General features: G+C 36.3%; 1 protein-coding gene across 1 annotated transcript in view; it reads left to right on the top strand.

Moving 5' to 3' along the window:
* BMPER (BMP binding endothelial regulator) overlaps positions 1–18,207 on the top strand; it is a 1,202,087-nt gene that overhangs the window by 368,363 nt on the left and 815,517 nt on the right. Inside the window, exon 4 of the mRNA XM_044065026.1 lies at positions 3,355–3,437. Within this exon, the coding sequence (XP_043920961.1) occupies positions 3,355–3,437 (83 nt within the window). The remainder of the gene's footprint in view (positions 1–3,354; positions 3,438–18,207) is intronic.

Consider the following 18,207-nt stretch of genomic DNA (forward strand, 5'->3'; position numbering starts at 1 on the left):
TTGTGGTGTGCCTGTGTGCAAAATGTAAGGTAACATCTGCTACAAGTGCATATGGCATGATATGTCACATGTGCTAGGAGTACACTGAGAAACATAATGTTGACAAAGATATGTTGACTTACTGTTAGTAATACAGGGCATACTGATATGTGCATGCCTTGATAAGCTGAGGCAACAGTCATTATTTATCTGAAACAAGATTTTTTCAAAGTAGGCAAGGCAGGCATCATCTATGGAGGCACAAATAAACACACAAGGCAAGTAAACACTTATACATGCAGAACTGGGGATGTACCACAAGATATGAACAATTTTAATATACCTTGTGAAACTGGCAGGCATATCATGAGCAAAATGAATCTACATGTGTTGGCCCACCCCATTCTATGCCCTATATACTTGTACAGTAGCATTTTCACCACCAAGGGGTGCTGGGTGATTGTCAGTGGCCACAGCTGGGATACTAACAGTAGATTGCCGTGCTGATATACAGTGCAGCCTGATTATCAGCTATGCTGGGTTGTGCTTGCTACCAACTGTGAGGCTGTATGACTAATGAGCACAGTCTGCACAGATGTTCCTATCCCTGATACACATACATGTTGTTGTATACCCTTACCTTGGCTATACTCACCTAAGACACATCTGTTTGTGCATTATGTCTATGTGTCAGATCACAAACAGTATTTGCTAAGGTTGTCAGACAGAGATTTTATGACTCCATGGCAGAAGTGTGAGTTGCAAGCACTTTAAAGATACCTGGCTCTGTGCATGCTCAGTTCTAGGATGATAAATGTCCTATCCTTTACTTATTTCCAAGCAATATCCTTTCTAATTACTATATCGACATTTATTGCTCAAAATCTCCTCTTTGTCCTCAACCTCTCACTCTTCTTCCTTGTACCTATCCTAAAATACTCTCTCTTTCTTACTCACCTCTTAATACTGATCCTCCATTTTCCTCCTTTTCTCTCCTTCTGTCAAGTTCATTTCCAAATATGTTCCATAGATCTTAGCAAGATGCTGCTGCTATTAATTAATGATACCCTGTTAAATGTTTTTTATATTTTTTGATTGCTTGTATACTCCTGCTTATTATAGATTCATAGGTGTTTACTAGGCTAACAGCCTAGTCATACATCCCACATCTCTGACAAGTTCTGATACCCTTGATAATTGTAAGCATGGGCCTGGGCGATGAACCATTTACAGGTTACTTGTGTCCATTACAGACATAGGTGCCAAACCAGAGATGAATGAAGTCTAAGTGTGTGTGTGTGTGTGTGTGTGTGTGTGTGTGTGTGTGTGTGTGTGTGTGTGTGTGTGTGTGTGTGTGTGTAAATGCCCCCAACAGAATACATCTGGTGGCTAGAGGTACACAGGCTCAAACCCTGCAAAAGACCCTAAAGTCCCTACCCACCATCACTTGTGAATGTATGCCTCACATTTTTGTTTTGTTCTGTTCCTCATTAAATCTCTGGTTTTCAGGAGAAGTAAAACAATACCTTTTATGCTAGCAATGTTCTAAGTTTATAAGATCAGTATTTGAAATGTGTCCCTATTTTGGGGCTATATTTCCCCATTATTGGCTTTGTTCTGTATTTTTGTGCTAGGAGGTTGAGAGCTATGGTGATGAGTGAGAACTGAATTCACTAAATGATCACCATTTAAGTTTGTCTTCCTGTCTTTCAGGAAACTACTGATTTAGCTTAGTGGTATGTTGCTCTGACTGTAGTGCACAGTGTTCTGGGTTCAAGACTTGGCAGTGAAATGTACAGTGGTAACATAACATTTTATGCAAGCAACTTTCCAAAATTATACAAGCACTGTTTAAAATGTGTCCCTGGTATTTGGCCTTTTGCCCCCCCCCCCCAATTGAAAATAAGTGCAAGAAGCTGTGCAACATGCCTATGGCTTACACTACTGTGATTCTGTATTTGTACTTATATATATATATATATATATATATATATATATATATATATATATATATATATATATATATATATATATATATATATATATATATATATATTGTGTGTAGAACTATACAGTTATCATGGATATGTTCTGAATAGGGCAGTTTTTTCATTATTGGTGCATGCATTTTGCTTCATTGCTTACTGGAAAAATGTTCAAACAATAAATTTAAGATGCGCTATAACTTAAATCTAACAAGTGTGCTATATTATGCAAGGAATATAATTTAATAAAGTCAGGAATGTATATGAAAGAACGCATGTATGTTTCTTGTTTTGTACGCAGGGGGCCTCTGATTTGAAAACAGCCCAAAGGTAATCTTTATCCACCACTGGCCAGATGCATTTTCATTGGATGTGGTGTGGGTTTTAATGCTGTTTCAATGAATGTGAGTTTTGAGGGCAGAGAAGTTTTAATGCTAAGTCTATTTTCATTGTGAGACTGTATTGCTTTGTTTAGCAGATATCTGTTAGGGTTTGTGCATTGTGCTATAAAATGTAAAAAAAATAAAATCCAGAAATGTAACTTGGATTTAAGGATGGGCAATAGAAAATGTACTCCAGGATTGCCCCTCATGCCACTAATGGATAGAGGCAGTTCCTAAATGCTGCATCCCTTATATGGGTCCCCTCAAATTATCTATGGAATGATCACAGTTATTCTCACTAGGGCTAATATACAATTATCAGCCATGGGATAGGTAAGACCAATCAGAAAATGTTAATTCAAGAATCAAGCACCAAAAGGGAATTGGCTAAGCTTAACAAGTCCTCCAAGTGAATCTATGTTGTGGCAGTAAATAGTTATAAAAAATTGACCTTTTTAGATCACTAAGTGCCCCTCTCACCCTCTGCCCCCCAGTGATCAACAGCTTCTGGCACCTTTGACACAAGCAATGACCATCTGATCACTGCTGACCATTTGCAGGCACAGCCTGGATGAATTAAACCCAGGACTACATGGTAAAGTTCATTAGCAGTTTATATTCATAATCCTCTACACTAAACTGCCAGATTTAGACAGACTCAAATGTTGATTGAAGGTTCTTGCATAATTCATATATAATTGTAAACACATTACTTTTTAGAATGTGTCTAAGCAGTGCCACAACTACCTTGTAAAATGTACTCATCAAAGTATGGAGATGCTTTGTCAGTTTTTACGATAAAGTAAGAGTGTTGTAATCAAGTAACAACTTGCAGCTGTAGTGGGAGAAGGGAGGGTCATTGTAATTAGTAGCAGCATGACAGCCATCTAATGATTTTACCGCAAATCCTCCTTTCTCTTATTTTAGTAAATTCACTTTATATTTAATGCTTCAGTTTTTTTAAGAAACTTAATTAACATGTGGATAATTCTAATTTATTTCTTTAGACTGTAAACTTGAAGGAAAGATTTATAACAGCTCCATGAAATGGCAGTCTCCATTCAGCCCTTGCAAAACCCGCATATGCCAGGTAAGGTTCTCTGACAAATATTTTTTTCATAAAATAGTCATGATCTTAAATAATTGCTTTAGAGCTTACTTCAAAGAGGTTTCTCAACAGGATAACTCAAGTAGCTATATCACAAATCAGCTTCTGTCATTTTTTTCATTAAGCAAATTAACAATTGTACATCTGCCCATGAGATCTAGCTCTTGCACGATGCCTAGGCATTTATTTTATCTATTAAACCCAATAGACAAATTCTGTCCCTTTTCAGGGGTGACCTGGGAGTACTGACTGGTTAAATGTTCTGCTCAGTCACACAAAAGGCAAACAAAGCTGGAAGGAATCAAACTCTGTGCCACTGGGAGCATCTCATAGACACATTAGAATTTTAGGCCTCTGTGCTAATTGTCAGACAACTAAAGGGGAAATTTACAGGAACAATGTGCCCATATCCTCTGTAACTTTGATGTTTAACAAATAAATGTCTTGTAACCCCATGTTTTCTTATTGAAGAAACTGCCTATCCATAACAGAATAGTCAAAAGAATACACAAACCCATCCAGTAATCAAATCAGATATCCCTTTAGGGTAATTCACAGAATATTAGAGCAGCTGTCACTGAAATAAGCAAACAATTCAGGTGATTAATAAAATCTACCAAAGCCAAGGATGAGGCTAAAATAGCTACCCAAACCAAAGACAGACACATGGAATTCTTTAGTTATGCTCATAATCTCAAAAGCACAATGCAGCAATGCGCTGTGTTGATTGTGAAAGATGTTACGTGCACTGAAGCTGAAGATATAGTGAGCCTACTGGCTGATAAATTTAGCTCTAACTTTACCCTCTTTCTCCCGTCTGTCCCTCAAGATATATCTGAAACTGTCTCGCCTCCAGATATCACAAAAGACCAAGTCCTAAAAGTGCTAAGAAAAACTAAAAATACTGCATCATTGGGTCCTGAATATATACCTAGATGCATCCTAAATAGCATGAAGCACAGATTAGCTGCACCCCTAACAGCAATGATCAGTCTCGGTCTGCATATAGAACAAGGAACAGGTACAGTCATTCCCCTGCATAAGGGAGGACCTTCCACGGGCCCAGGTAATTATAGACCCATAAGTCTGACCAGCCTCATATGGAAAGTCATGGAAAAGCTTATCATGGAACTTATAAATTAGGATATAGGAAGCTGCAAACAATAGATCCCTCCTCTGATTTGGATTTGTCAAAGGTAGCTCATGCTTACACAATCTGGTGTTTTTTAAAAGTCTCCAAAACAAAGGATGAAGGCAAGACAGTACACACCATATATCTCATGGAACTAATAAATTAGGATATAGGGAAGCTGCAAACAATAGATCCCTCCTCTGATTTGGATTTGTCAAAGGTAGTTCATGCTTACTCAATCTGGTGTTTTTTTTAAAAAGTCTCCAAAACAAAGGATGAAGGCAAGACAGTACACACCATGTATCTCAACCTGGCCAAAGCTTTTGACACAATTCCCTACTCAAGCATAGTAGAAAAGCTAAATAAACTTGTAATAAACCCCCATGTCACCTGTTGGATTGCCTACTGGCTCACAGGAAATCAAAATATGGGAAAATGAAAAAACACAAATGAAGACAAGACCAACCAGATAATCCACAAATTGACCAAAAAGGACAATGTGCAGGACAAACTCCATAAATAATCAAAAAACTTTTATTAAAATAAGCACTTTTGTCCAGTCAATAAGAACTTCTTGAGATAATAATTAACTGCTTCTAAACATACCTATACCCTGTTTGAGTTTAATCAATTAAAAAATAATATATAATAATTACATCAGTTAATTACCATATCAACCCTTACAAAATACACTCCCCTAAAGGTTCATGAGAAAATTTCCCAAAATCTATTCAGTTTTTTAAATAAACATTATATATAAAGTACTTTAGAAAACTTTTTAAACAATCAATAAAATACTGCCCTTATGGGAATTCATTCATAAAGCAATTTCAATGATAAACGTCTCTTAAAAAATGTATTTATACATAGAAAACGTACATAAAATGATATTATATATTGTTATACATTGACTTTTATTGTATGACTGAATAAGTTCCTGCTTCTCTCTTATTTTTTAATTATCTATCTAAAGCTTTTAATCTCAGCATACAATAAATAGAGATATACTCATTCATACCTGACCATGTTGAGGCACTTAATTTTAACTGCCATAATCATTCTTTTTTCTCCAAATGGAGTGCAAAAGGGCCACATCCTATATTTACTTGAACTTGGTCTGTTACTTTGTATTTAAAACTATGGTCAGGAAATTCTAATATATAGTAAAAAAGCCAATAAAATCAAATCCAAAGAACCAAGTCTGGAAGGAGAAAACGAATGAACAACCGGAATGAAAATAGCGTAAAAAATCCTTTATTTCCGCTTTCGTCAACAGACTTCCTCAGAATAACATACAGTAAAACACACCAAATATATACTCTGTCATACAGGCAATAAACTGATTAATCAATCAATTAATTAACCTATCTAAAAAATCTCTACACCAATAAAAAGCAGTAAAAAATGAGTTAAAAATAATTTAACATCAATTAAATAAAGAAAGCAACCCAGATGCTTTTTTATCAATACCTAATGGGGCCCCTTTCAAAAAGCATTTAATGTTGATGGTCTCATTTAATCCGGGGGGCTTATCAGCCTTTAATTTCACCTGCCACAGTGTTTCCCTTTGTTCTACATAATTTTTGTAGTCACCACCCCTTAAATCAGTTTTAACTACCTCCACTACTGAAAAAACAAATTTTTTAAAATTGTTACAAGTAACAGAGTGTCTAAACAAGACGCTGTTATCATCTTTTGTTTTAATATTGTAAATGTGCTCACGAATACGGATGTTAAGACTACGAGTGGTCATACCAACATAAAACCCGGAACAGGAACAACACATAGCAACATACACTACCCCCTCGGTACGACAATTAACATATTCTCGTACCATAATGGTCCGATCAAAAGAATCTATAACAACAATAGGACCTTTGGCAACAAACCTACACATATTGCAATTGTTGCATGTGAACATACCTTTGACCTCAGTTTTCCTATTACCTGATATATTGTGATCAGTTTCAAGAGCTTTCTTGATGTTATATACATTCCTATATACAAAGTTAGGTTTGTTGCCTAAAGCCCGAAAGATATCCGAATTGCCTTCAATAATTTTCCAGTTGTTCAAAAGAATTCTTTTTATATGATCTCCATCTATACTCATTTCTAAGGAGCAAACTAAATTGTCACGTTTGTCAGAATTAACGTGTTTGTTACTGGGAAGATCTGGAAAACTAGAACTTGGAATATTTAATAAAGCTGGATAATATTGCTGACGTTTACTCAATACTTCACTTATGATTTTGTTCAGCAAGTCTAATGGATAGCCTCTCTGAAGAAACAGATTTTTGATAAACTCAATCTCCAAACCAAGGTCGGCTTCATCCGAGGTCATCCGACAGGCCCTAATGACCTGTCCCTTGGGAATGTTACAAATCATGTGTTTGGGATGTGCACTGGAATAATGGACATAACTGTTCGTGAATGTCTTTTTCCGATGTATTTTGCTTCTAAATTTCCCATCCGGGAAGTCCCATAAAACACAAACGTCCAAAAAATTAATTGTAAGACCCACATCACCTAAGGTAAATTTCAAAAAACAATTCAACTTATTTATTTCATAAAGAAATTGATCCACAGTTGTTTTATTCCCTTCCATAATAAAAACCAAATCGTCTACAAATCTCTGATAAAACAAGATGTTAAATTTATGTTTTAATGGCGTAAGAAAAGCAAATTCCCACCAGATCATGATTATGTTGGCATAAGAGGGTGCAGCGGGGGACCCCATAGCTACACCTCTCTTCTGTCGGTAAAACTTATCTTTAAAAATAAAATAATTATTCTGTAAAATAATCTCAATAAACCTACAAATGGTGGCAATTTGTCCGACTGAATGTTGCCTATTTTCTATTAATACAAAACGAACAGCTTCTATCCCCTCATCGTGTGGAATACATGTAAATAAGGAAATTACATCTAGAGTGAAAAGCACATGTTTATTGGGGTCAAAGATTGCCTTAGTGGCAAACGAATTCAATTTTGTTAAAAAATGCCAAGAGTCTTGCAAAAAACTCACTTGTTTGGTAATTATAGGACTAAGGGTGGCATCAATAATCAGGGAAATCCCTTCCGTAACCGAGTTTGGTGCTGACACTATTGGCCTAAAAGGAGGCTCAAAAGTGTTCTTATGTGCTTTAGGAATCCCAAATAGGATCCCAATCCTGGGATTTTTTATAACACAAAACTCATAAACATCAAAGTCGATTTCATTAGACATTAAAGCTTCATAAAGAAAGGAATGTATTAAGCGTTGTTTCTTTTTAATGTCATAAAGGGCAACAACTTCATATTCTTCTTTGTTCTGTAACAGTTGCAACATTCTTAAACAATATGCGTCCTGCTTCATTATTACTATATTGCCACCCTTATCACTTTTCATGAATCTAATATCCCTATTTCTTTGACATAACTCGTGAAAGGCTTTCCTATCATTATAACTTAAATTGTGTTCTATTTTACCTTTGTTTAAAAAAATCCTTTCAACTTCACTAATACAAGCTTCCTCAAAAACTTTGATGGTATTATTAAGAATGGGGTTATAACTTGACGGTTTTTTTAACCTTTTTGTTACCAATGGAACATCACTCAAAATGTAGTTCAAATTCATTTTTCTAGTGAACTTCTTAATGTCCACTATTGTTCTACACAGATCTGCCCTCTTAGTTGGAATAAAATTTAAACCTAAACGCAACAGTTTAAGTTCCCGTTCAGTAAAGGTATACTCTGTTAGGTTAACAATGTCCAAACTGTCATTCAGAGAAGTTAATTCTCGTCCCCCGAGGAATTCGAATTCAGGAAAGTTCGACTTCTCGTGAAGACTGTTTTCTTCAACGGTAAACCTTTCTTCCCTAAAAAACCGTTCACATTGTTAACATTGTTAGACACACCATTTAAAATAGTTGTAGTGCTTCTCTCAGTTGTCGTCACATCCTCGGTTTCTTCATAAGTACTTGGTTCACTGCTTGCCGTCTTATCACTTACAACACTACCTGCCTGTTCAGAAATTTTTAAAGAACCGCCAGTAACTCGTGTAGGCGAGAAAATACAAACTTCCTTTGCATTCTCACAGTTAGTACTTTGAACACGTGTGTTTGTTTTTCTGTAGGCATTAAAACTACCCAAGGGTTCTTTAGTAGAAACCGCTGAACTGTAATTGCGTCTATTAAATCCTTGATAACTTTGTTGTTTATTAATATACTCTTTGTTGTTAGGAACAAAATAGGTGTATGCTGAATTTGTTTCATACGCCAAAATGTCCCTTTGTAATTTAGTTTGCTTCCTGTTTGTAATTTCTGATGAATGTTTTTCAACTTCATCAAAAACAAACTTAATATTAGAGCAGCTGTCACTGAAATAAGCAAACAATTCAGGTGATTAATAAAATCTACCAAAGCCAAGGATGAGGCTAAAATAGCTACCCAAACCAAAGACAGACACATGGAATTCTTTAGTTATGCTCATAATCTCAAAAGCACAATGCAGCAATGCGCTGTGTTGATTGTGAAAGATGTTACGTGCACTGAAGCTGAAGATATAGTGAGCCTACTGGCTGATAAATTTAGCTCTAACTTTACCCTCTTTCTCCCATCTGTCCCTCAAGATATATCTGAAACTGTCTCGCCTCCAGATATCACAAAAGACCAAGTCCTAAAAGTGCTAAGAAAAACTAAAAATACTGCATCATTGGGTCCTGAATATATACCTAGATGCATCCTAAATAGCATGAAGCACAGATTAGCTGCACCCCTAACAGCAATGATCAGTCTCGGTCTGCATATAGAACAAGGAACAGGTACAGTCATTCCCCTGCATAAGGGAGGACCTTCCACGGGCCCAGGTAATTATAGACCCATAAGTCTGACCAGCCTCATATGGAAAGTCATGGAAAAGCTTATCATGGAACTTATAAATTAGGATATAGGGAAGCTGCAAACAATAGATCCCTCCTCTGATTTGGATTTGTCAAAGGTAGCTCATGCTTACACAATCTGGTGTTTTTTTTTAAAAAGTCTCCAAAACAAAGGATGAAGGCAAGACAGTACACACCATATATCTCATGGAACTAATAAATTAGGATATAGGGAAGCTGCAAACAATAGATCCCTCCTCTGATTTGGATTTGTCAAAGGTAGTTCATGCTTACTCAATCTGGTGTTTTTTTTAAAAAGTCTCCAAAACAAAGGATGAAGGCAAGACAGTACACACCATGTATCTCAACCTGGCCAAAGCTTTTGACACAATTCCCTACTCAAGCATAGTAGAAAAGCTAAATAAACTTGTAATAAACCCCCATGTCACCTGTTGGATTGCCTACTGGCTCACAGGAAATCAAAATATGGGAAAATGAAAAACACAAATGAAGACAAGACCAACCAGATAATCCACAAATTGACCAAAAAGGACAATGTGCAGGACAAACTCCAAAAATAATCAAAAAACTTTTATTAAAATAAGCACTTTTGTCCAGTCAATAAGAACTTCTTGAGATAATAATTAACTGCTTCTAAACATACCTATACCCTGTTTGAGTTTAATCAATTAAAAACTAATATAATAATTACATCAGTTAATTACCATATCAACCCTTACAAAATACACTCCCCTAAAGGTTCATGAGAAAATTTCCCAAAATCTATTCAGTTTTTTAAATAAACATTATATATAAAGTACTTTAGAAAACTTTTTAAACAATCAATAAAATACTGCCCTTATGGGAATTCATTCATAAAGCAATTTCAATGATAAACGTCTCTTAAAAAATGTATTTATACATAGAAAACGTACATAAAATGATATTATATATTGTTATACATTGACTTTTATTGTATGACTGAATAAGTTCCTGCTTCTCTCTTATTTTTTAATTATCTATCTAAAGCTTTTAATCTCAGCATACAATAAATAGAGATATACTCATTCATACCTGACCATGTTGAGGCACTTAATTTTAACTGCCATAATCATTCTTTTTTCTCCAAATGGAGTGCAAAAGGGCCACCTCCTATATTTACTTGAACTTGGTCTGTTACTGTGTATTTAAAACTATGGTCAGGAAATTCTAATATATGCTTAGCTAAAGCACTGATATAATTATTTTTCCTTATATTGTATTCATGCTCATAAATTCTGTCCCTGAAGCTACGTTTGGTTTTCCCCATGTAGAAACAGGGACAGCTTTGACATAAAGCTATATATACAATATACTTAGAGTCACAATTATATTTATCTGTCAGATATTACTTGAACAAGCGGAATCGGACAAAGCAGCTACAGCACAGACTGTTTATTGATAATAGTAAGCGCTTTCGCTAAGGATATTCCTCCATCTTCTTCAGACTTGTACAAGTCTGAAGAAGGTGGAGGAATATCCTTAGCCGAAAGCGCTTACTATTATCAGTAAACAGTCCGTGCTCTAGCTGCTTTGTCCAATTGTGCTTATTCAAGTAATTTCAGGTTTTTAGTTTTACGTTGTTTACAAGTTTGTCATATCTGTCAGATATAACTTTCTGCCATTCACTTCAAATTTGTCACCTGTTAAAATTTTATTACAGAAATGACATTTGCCACACTTAGACATCGTCTTCCTTAAAGGCTTTTTATGTCCTTTATTTATTGCTTCTAACATATTTTTAAAATTATTACCTTTTCTGAAAACTAGATGTGGTTTCTCTCCTATCTTAGCTCTTAAATTATTATCATTCAGAAATATGGGCCAATGTTTGTTTAATACCCATCTCATCCATTACTGAAAGTGGTAATAAATGCCATAGAGTAGGATAGGGGTTCATTATTAATTCTGTGTCCTTCATTCTCATTAATCATGTCTACTACTTGGTTAGATGGTAAGATTGGTAAAAAATACCTATATCCTTCTTCCTTGTAACCTCTACTATTATTTCTTCCAACATTCCGAGTGGGATATGCCCTTTTCATGAACATAGATTTCAAATTGTGACATTCTAAGAAAAAGTCTTCTTCTCTTGATATCATTCTTGCCGCTCTCACAAGTTGTTCTTCTACAACAGATTTTTCTTAATGGTGTAGTGCAAGAATGTATTTGAGTAGGTTGTTTTGTGATATATACTAGAGATATACCTCTTGTTCACAAAATCTTTCTTAAGAAGTACATCAAGATACGCTACACTGTCCCTACTAAAATTATACGTGAATTTCAAAAAGTCCATTGTCCCATTGATATATATTCAAAAAAGGAATTGAGTTGTGCTTTAGTCCCCTTCCAGATGATACAAATATCATCCAGATAGTTAATGTATAGTCTTAAATTATTACTAAATTCACTTACGAATACATATTTATGCTCCCAGTAGGCCATAGCACTATTTGCAAATACGACCACACATGGCGATCCCATAGCTACACTTTTCTTTTGGGCATTCAACTTACTTTCAAATGATATATAGTTGTTCAAAACTACATCAAACAATGCCTCATATAAACTAATACCCTTTCATGTAGAAATTCTATCACCCACTGAACCCCCACATCATGGGGATTACAGTATACAGATCTCTTACATCTATTGTCACCAATAAATCAATATCATTATATTCTTGGTTCTTAATAATTGCCAAAAAGTCCCACAAAGCCTTACATATTTGTTCTGCATGTTCCACATATTTCTTCAATTCATGGTCCAAAAACTTGGCACACCCTGCAGTTATTGAATTTCTATGATCTACTATGGGGAGCATTGCTTTTTTATTATGTTCTTATGAAGCTTTGGGACTCTGAAAGTTGTAGGAATCCTAGGTGCAAGCATGTTGAAATAATTGTATTGTTCTAGTGAAATACTTTTCTCAATAAGCATATCTTGTAACTGAAGTGAAATCTTATTTAAAGCTTTATTCATTTCATTAATTGAGATTTCTGCATAAGTTTCAGTATTTAACATTTCTAACATTTTATTATTATAGTCGACTATATCCATAACTACCAACCCTCCCCCTTTATCAGGTTTCATGACCCTAATCTGTTGTGAACCAAGAAACTGAATTATATCCCTTTCATCCTTGGATAAATTATCAACCTTTTTCTATTCATTCCATTATTAACACAAAAGACACAATGTAAACTCAAAACTAAAACAAAAGCAGTTCATGGACTCCACTGGCAGCAAACTAGGTTAAGGAACAAATCCAGAAGGTTGAATTGTCACATAAAATCTTTTATTTAATGCTTATATAGAAGTGATTTCAAAATTACTAACTGACTGATGAAATTTAACATATGGTTTAAATGAAAGAGCTAACCTGATTTTTTATCACCGCTGTTCAAAATAATCATATTCTGGTTATTTAATTCTAGAGGTTCCAAAGTAAAGTGATTCATGTTGTTCATTGCAGTCAGAATGTGGCTGTTTAGTTCCACCTCACATAGCTCCTCTGGTTCTGCCTCTTTGATGGGGGATTGGGCCATCTCATTGTGTGCCCTTGATTCCTCCACTGGTTCTGCTAAAAATCCTGCATTTGGTTTACTTCTCTGTTTTGTTGTTGTTTGATCCTTTCAGATCTTCTCAAGGATGGATATTTGTCATTAAGCTCAACTGCCCCTAATTCCTCTTGTACATAAAAATGAAATCCGTCATTGTTTTCATTATTGACCACTGCTGGTGTATATGCGGGTTGGGGTGGAGCCTGTTGCTGATGATGATGTTGTTGCTGACCCTGGTTTCTCCTATTTCCTCATACTTGGGAATAGGGTGGCGCTGGATAGGGTCTGCCTAATGAATATTCATTCCTGTTTGTTTCCAGCTTTTGCTGTTTATTAGCTCACATTTTAAGTGTTATTCAGTATTATTGAACACCCAAAGGTGTTCAGATTTTGTACTTTCATATTTTAGATCTTTGTTAAGTTCTGCATCTAGTTTGTTAAGCTCAAACTCCAGGGTTTCAGTTAACTGCTCATTATGTTTAATAATGGTGTTCAAAAAGTAAGAAGGCAGGCACCATCTTTTGACTTAGCTTTCTGCCTTGCTTCATAGGAATCCCAAGTAGTGTGCTCACATTCCCCTCATCAAAAGTTTCATCCTGTGTCTTAGCCAACCCAAGGCTGTCTTGTTGCCCTGCACTGTGAGACCCTGTGTCAGTGGAACAATAAAGTGCTTTCAGCTACACTAATTCCCCTCAGCAAAAGTTTCATCCTGTGTGTTGGCCAGCCTCCAATCAACCCAAGGCTGTCTCGTTGTCCTGCACTGTGAGACCCTGTGTCGGTGGAACGCTAAATTGCTTTCAGCAACACTAGTGTATGTTAGAGTTGCATTTAATCTGTCCTCTAATCTGAAGACTCTTTCCCTTTTCACTGTACATGTGCATACTACTGGTCCCCCCCATTTTTCTTTTCCTATTGTACTCTGAGGTCAATTACTTAAAACTACTTTCTCATGGAAAAAGTTTACCTATATACCTACAGCCTATACTTCAATTGTTTTTCCCTGTAGAAGTGATGGTCCTTTTTACCACACTATACTAGATTAGTAGCATAAGATTTGTAGTTATTAGGAAGATACTGCACTACACTGACCTGGAATTGTCTTAGTTTCGTTTTCCTGTTTTCTTTTTAGGAGCTAGCCTAGTCCAGTTTTTCTGACTCACAACCTTGTATTACTTTGTGTTTATCTACACCCCCCATCTTGAGCCTACACAACTCCCTCCCACTCCTGCTTAATTACAGAGGTATCTTCCTTTTACTGTTCTGTCCTGACCAGCCCTATAGATAGGTTCTGCAGTCTCGAGAACTGGTGTAGCCCCGCTCGGTTCACTCCACTCCACTACCCTGCCCCCATTTCCCACCCACCCCCCACTACCTCTACATTTATTCTAACCCCAGATCATCTGACCACACCCTCCTCCAATCAAAGACCTCTCATACACACCCACTGTCAAATTTCCACCTTAAAAAGGTACATAGTATCTACTTGTCATGCATTCACACTCACACCCATACTTGAACCCCAAAACCACTAAGACCCAACCACTACTCCCTCATAAAATACCATTAATTATAGGATTTGTCTTTCTAACCATCACATACCTAACAAACATCACATCATTATATACAAACAGATCACTAGAAAACACATCATTCCACATAACACTTTCTCAAAAATACACTCACACATTTTCTTTCCAATCTCCTCTACATTATTTAAAGACAGACAATGAACCTCAAACACCACGTCACACACCAAATACTGGAAAAGTTAAAAGAATTCCGTCGCTGTACCATAAAGGGCTGTCCTCCAGGCTAGCACCAAAGTCTTTCACCAAGCACCCGACAAAGGAATATCCAGGCTCAAAATAATCCAAAATGTATTTAATAAAGCCACAATAAACTCACAGAAATCACAAACTGACACGAATAAAATTAGCACTGGTGATTGAGCGCGCTTTCATCTTCACAAAAACACCTTCATCAGAATCACCTTACTAAACACATTACTATCAACATCATGAAGTACCTTGTAGTATATTTCTTTATTCTCTTTAATAGTAAAAAGTAAATCATTACTAATTTCTTTTTGAATTACGTCTATTCTTTTTTTACTATCAGATAGAATATCAGCATTACTATCAATCATAGCTTTTAAAATAAGAATACCACAGTCATTCAAAATATCAGAAATGGTTTTAAATAACTCAACATTTCCTCGTATATTATTAGGGTATTTATTTAGCCTAAGGCCTTTAGGCACAATTTTGCGTTCTACACATTGAGTCAAATACCAATTGTCAAGGCTTAGATCCCTATATCTATTCAGTTCAAATTCTAATGTCTTACATTTGTCCTTATAAGAGCTGTAATCCTTGCGTGTATTAACTGTTTCGTCAACCGCCTTGGAAAACGAACGGTCAAGCCATTCCATAAAGTCCACATTGTTGTAACTGTCCAAACTTCGTTGTTTAGTCCTTGTATCAGCTTTGCTGGTATAGCCTCCACTCGAACCGGGTAAAATAACCTGTACACCATGTTCGTTGTTAGAATCGTGGCAGCTGCTCTCCCCAACAACTCTGGTCCTCGCTCCTGACCTGGACGTCACTTCCGGACTGCGCTGTGCACAAGGAATGGATCCGCTCGACCCTGGTGACTGCACTGAGCCTGTTGCTCCTTCCGAGTGTGCTCGTACAAGCCGAACAAGTTGGCTTAACAATGAATTATCATTCTCCATGGGGATTCCCTCGTATCAACAATGGCTACAAACAATGAACCTCAAACACCACGTCACACACCAAATACTGGAAAAGTTAAAAGAATTCCGTCGCTGTACCATAAAGGGCTGTCCTCCAGGCTAGCACCAAAGTCTTTCACCAAGCACCCGACAAAGGAATATCCAGGCTCAAAATAATCCAAAATGTATTTAATAAAGCCACAATAAACTCACAGAAATCACAAACTGACACGAATAAAATTAGCACTGGTGATTGAGCGCGCTTTCGTCTTCACATAAACACCTTCATCAGATAATCTCCCCCAAGAAACCATCTTACTAGGTGACCTGAACACTGATTAGTCAGCCTTTACCTCTAACAACCCCACTAACCATATTAATCTTTACAGTTTTACCCAATTTATCCAAGAACCCAGTAGAATCGACAAAAACAACCCACAAACAGTCTATTCTAGATTGGACACTGGTTAACTCCCCCAAACAAAACTATTAGACAGGATGCCTTCCTGAAGGTCTTAGTGACCATCTCCTGACCTTCCTCCTGTGGAAATGTACCAACATAGCCAAACCCATTGTTTTTAGACAAGTCAGAGATGATCATAAACTAAATATACATAAACTAAACAGTGTTCTAAAACATAGTAACTGGAAATCCCTACAAACCCTAAATCTAGACCAAGCCATTGACCACTTTAACAATATTCTCATCAATATCCTTGATAGACTTGCACCAATTAAGAAAATAAGAGCGAAAGCAAACTATGCACCGTGGCTAACTAGGGAAACTAGAGCCCTTCTAAAGTCAAGGGATAAGTCTTGGAAAATTTGAAAGAATGACAATACTAGTCTAGCCAAACAAAGTTACCTACAACTTAGAAATCAGGCCAAGAGACAAACTAAACTCGATAGACAAAATTATTTCCTCAATATCCAAAACAAACATTCAAAAGATCCCCAAAAGTTTTGGCATACCATTAACTTTCTCCTAAAACCAGGCAAAACTACCACTCCCACTCCTAACTCCACAAATGATAACAAGGACATTGCCTCCCAATTCAATCAACACTTCACAGAATCCATCGTAACACTATCCTCCCAACTATCCAAAAGCAGCCCTACATATAACCCAACCAAATGCACTGACAACATCCCATACTTTATGCTCTCACCCGTTCCCACCTCAACAATTAAAAAGCACCTCCTAAAACTGAAACCTGCCACCCTTGCCACTGTCAGTCTACCAGCCAACTTCCTAGAAATAGCTGCTGAATCCTTATCCTACCCTATTTTTATTCTTATCAATCACGCCATACAAGAAGCATATGTCCCACAGTTATGAAAGGTATTATACATTATTCCACTACATAAAGGTGGAAACTCTTATGAATACTCAAATTATTGCCCCATTGCCAGTCTATTTGCCTTATCTAAAATAGTAGAGAAATGTATACATTCTCAGGTTACACATTTCTTAAACTCACACCATCTCCTCTCCCCCACAAAGCATGCTTTCCGACAACACCATAGCACAGCCACTGCTCCGCTCTCTTTCACCAATCTGATCAACCAACAAAGAAATAATAATAATTTTGTATCTGCAATATTTCTAGACCTCTCCAAAGCATTTATTTATTTATTTTTATTTATTTTATTTTATTTTACATTTGTTGACCAGGAAAGTCCAACTGGAATGAGGTCCATTTACAGTGGAGGCCCGCGGAGAAAAGCTCCACATTAATTAAACAATAATTGCAAAAGGTCATAAGACAAGCAAAAAACACACAAGAAATAATACATATCTACAATGGATTTGTTTTTAGCAAGCTTAAATTGCAGAAAAATTTGTCCCCAGATGGCAGTCAGCTGAGGAGTTTCCAACACTGCAGCATTAAGACAGTAAGAAGATGTAGTAAGGAAGGTGAGATGGAATGGAAGAGAGAAGGAAAGTATTTATGTAATGCATGGACAGAGCCAGGAATCTATAAGATGTGACTTAAGTGAGTTTTTAAACTGTGTTATAGATGAAGCAGAAGATACATTATTTTTATTTATTATTATTTTATTATTTATTTTATTATTTTTATTACATCTGGCATGGTTTCACATTCCTTACTATTAGGCACCCTGACATCCCCATCCTTTGCCCCTTCTGCTATACCCTGGTTTAAAAGCTGTCTGTCAAATAGGCAACAATCTGTCCAATGGCAAAGTGTACTATTGCCCTTACTCCCAACTACCATAGGTGTACTACAAGGTTCCATATTAGGCCCACTTTTTTTCTCTATATTTATCAATAATCTCCGTACCACCACACAGCATGCTTCACTTATACAATACGCTGATGATTCAACTCTTATCTCTTCAGCTCCATCACTTCCCACCCTACAACAACTCACCCAGAAATCCTTTAGCTCTGTGGAAAGTTG

The sequence above is a fragment of the Protopterus annectens genome, chromosome 3.part0 (genome assembly GCF_019279795.1).
Source record: "Protopterus annectens isolate FY-2018-M chromosome 3.part0, PAN1.0, whole genome shotgun sequence".
NCBI classification, from domain to species: Eukaryota; Metazoa; Chordata; order Ceratodontiformes; family Protopteridae; genus Protopterus; species Protopterus annectens.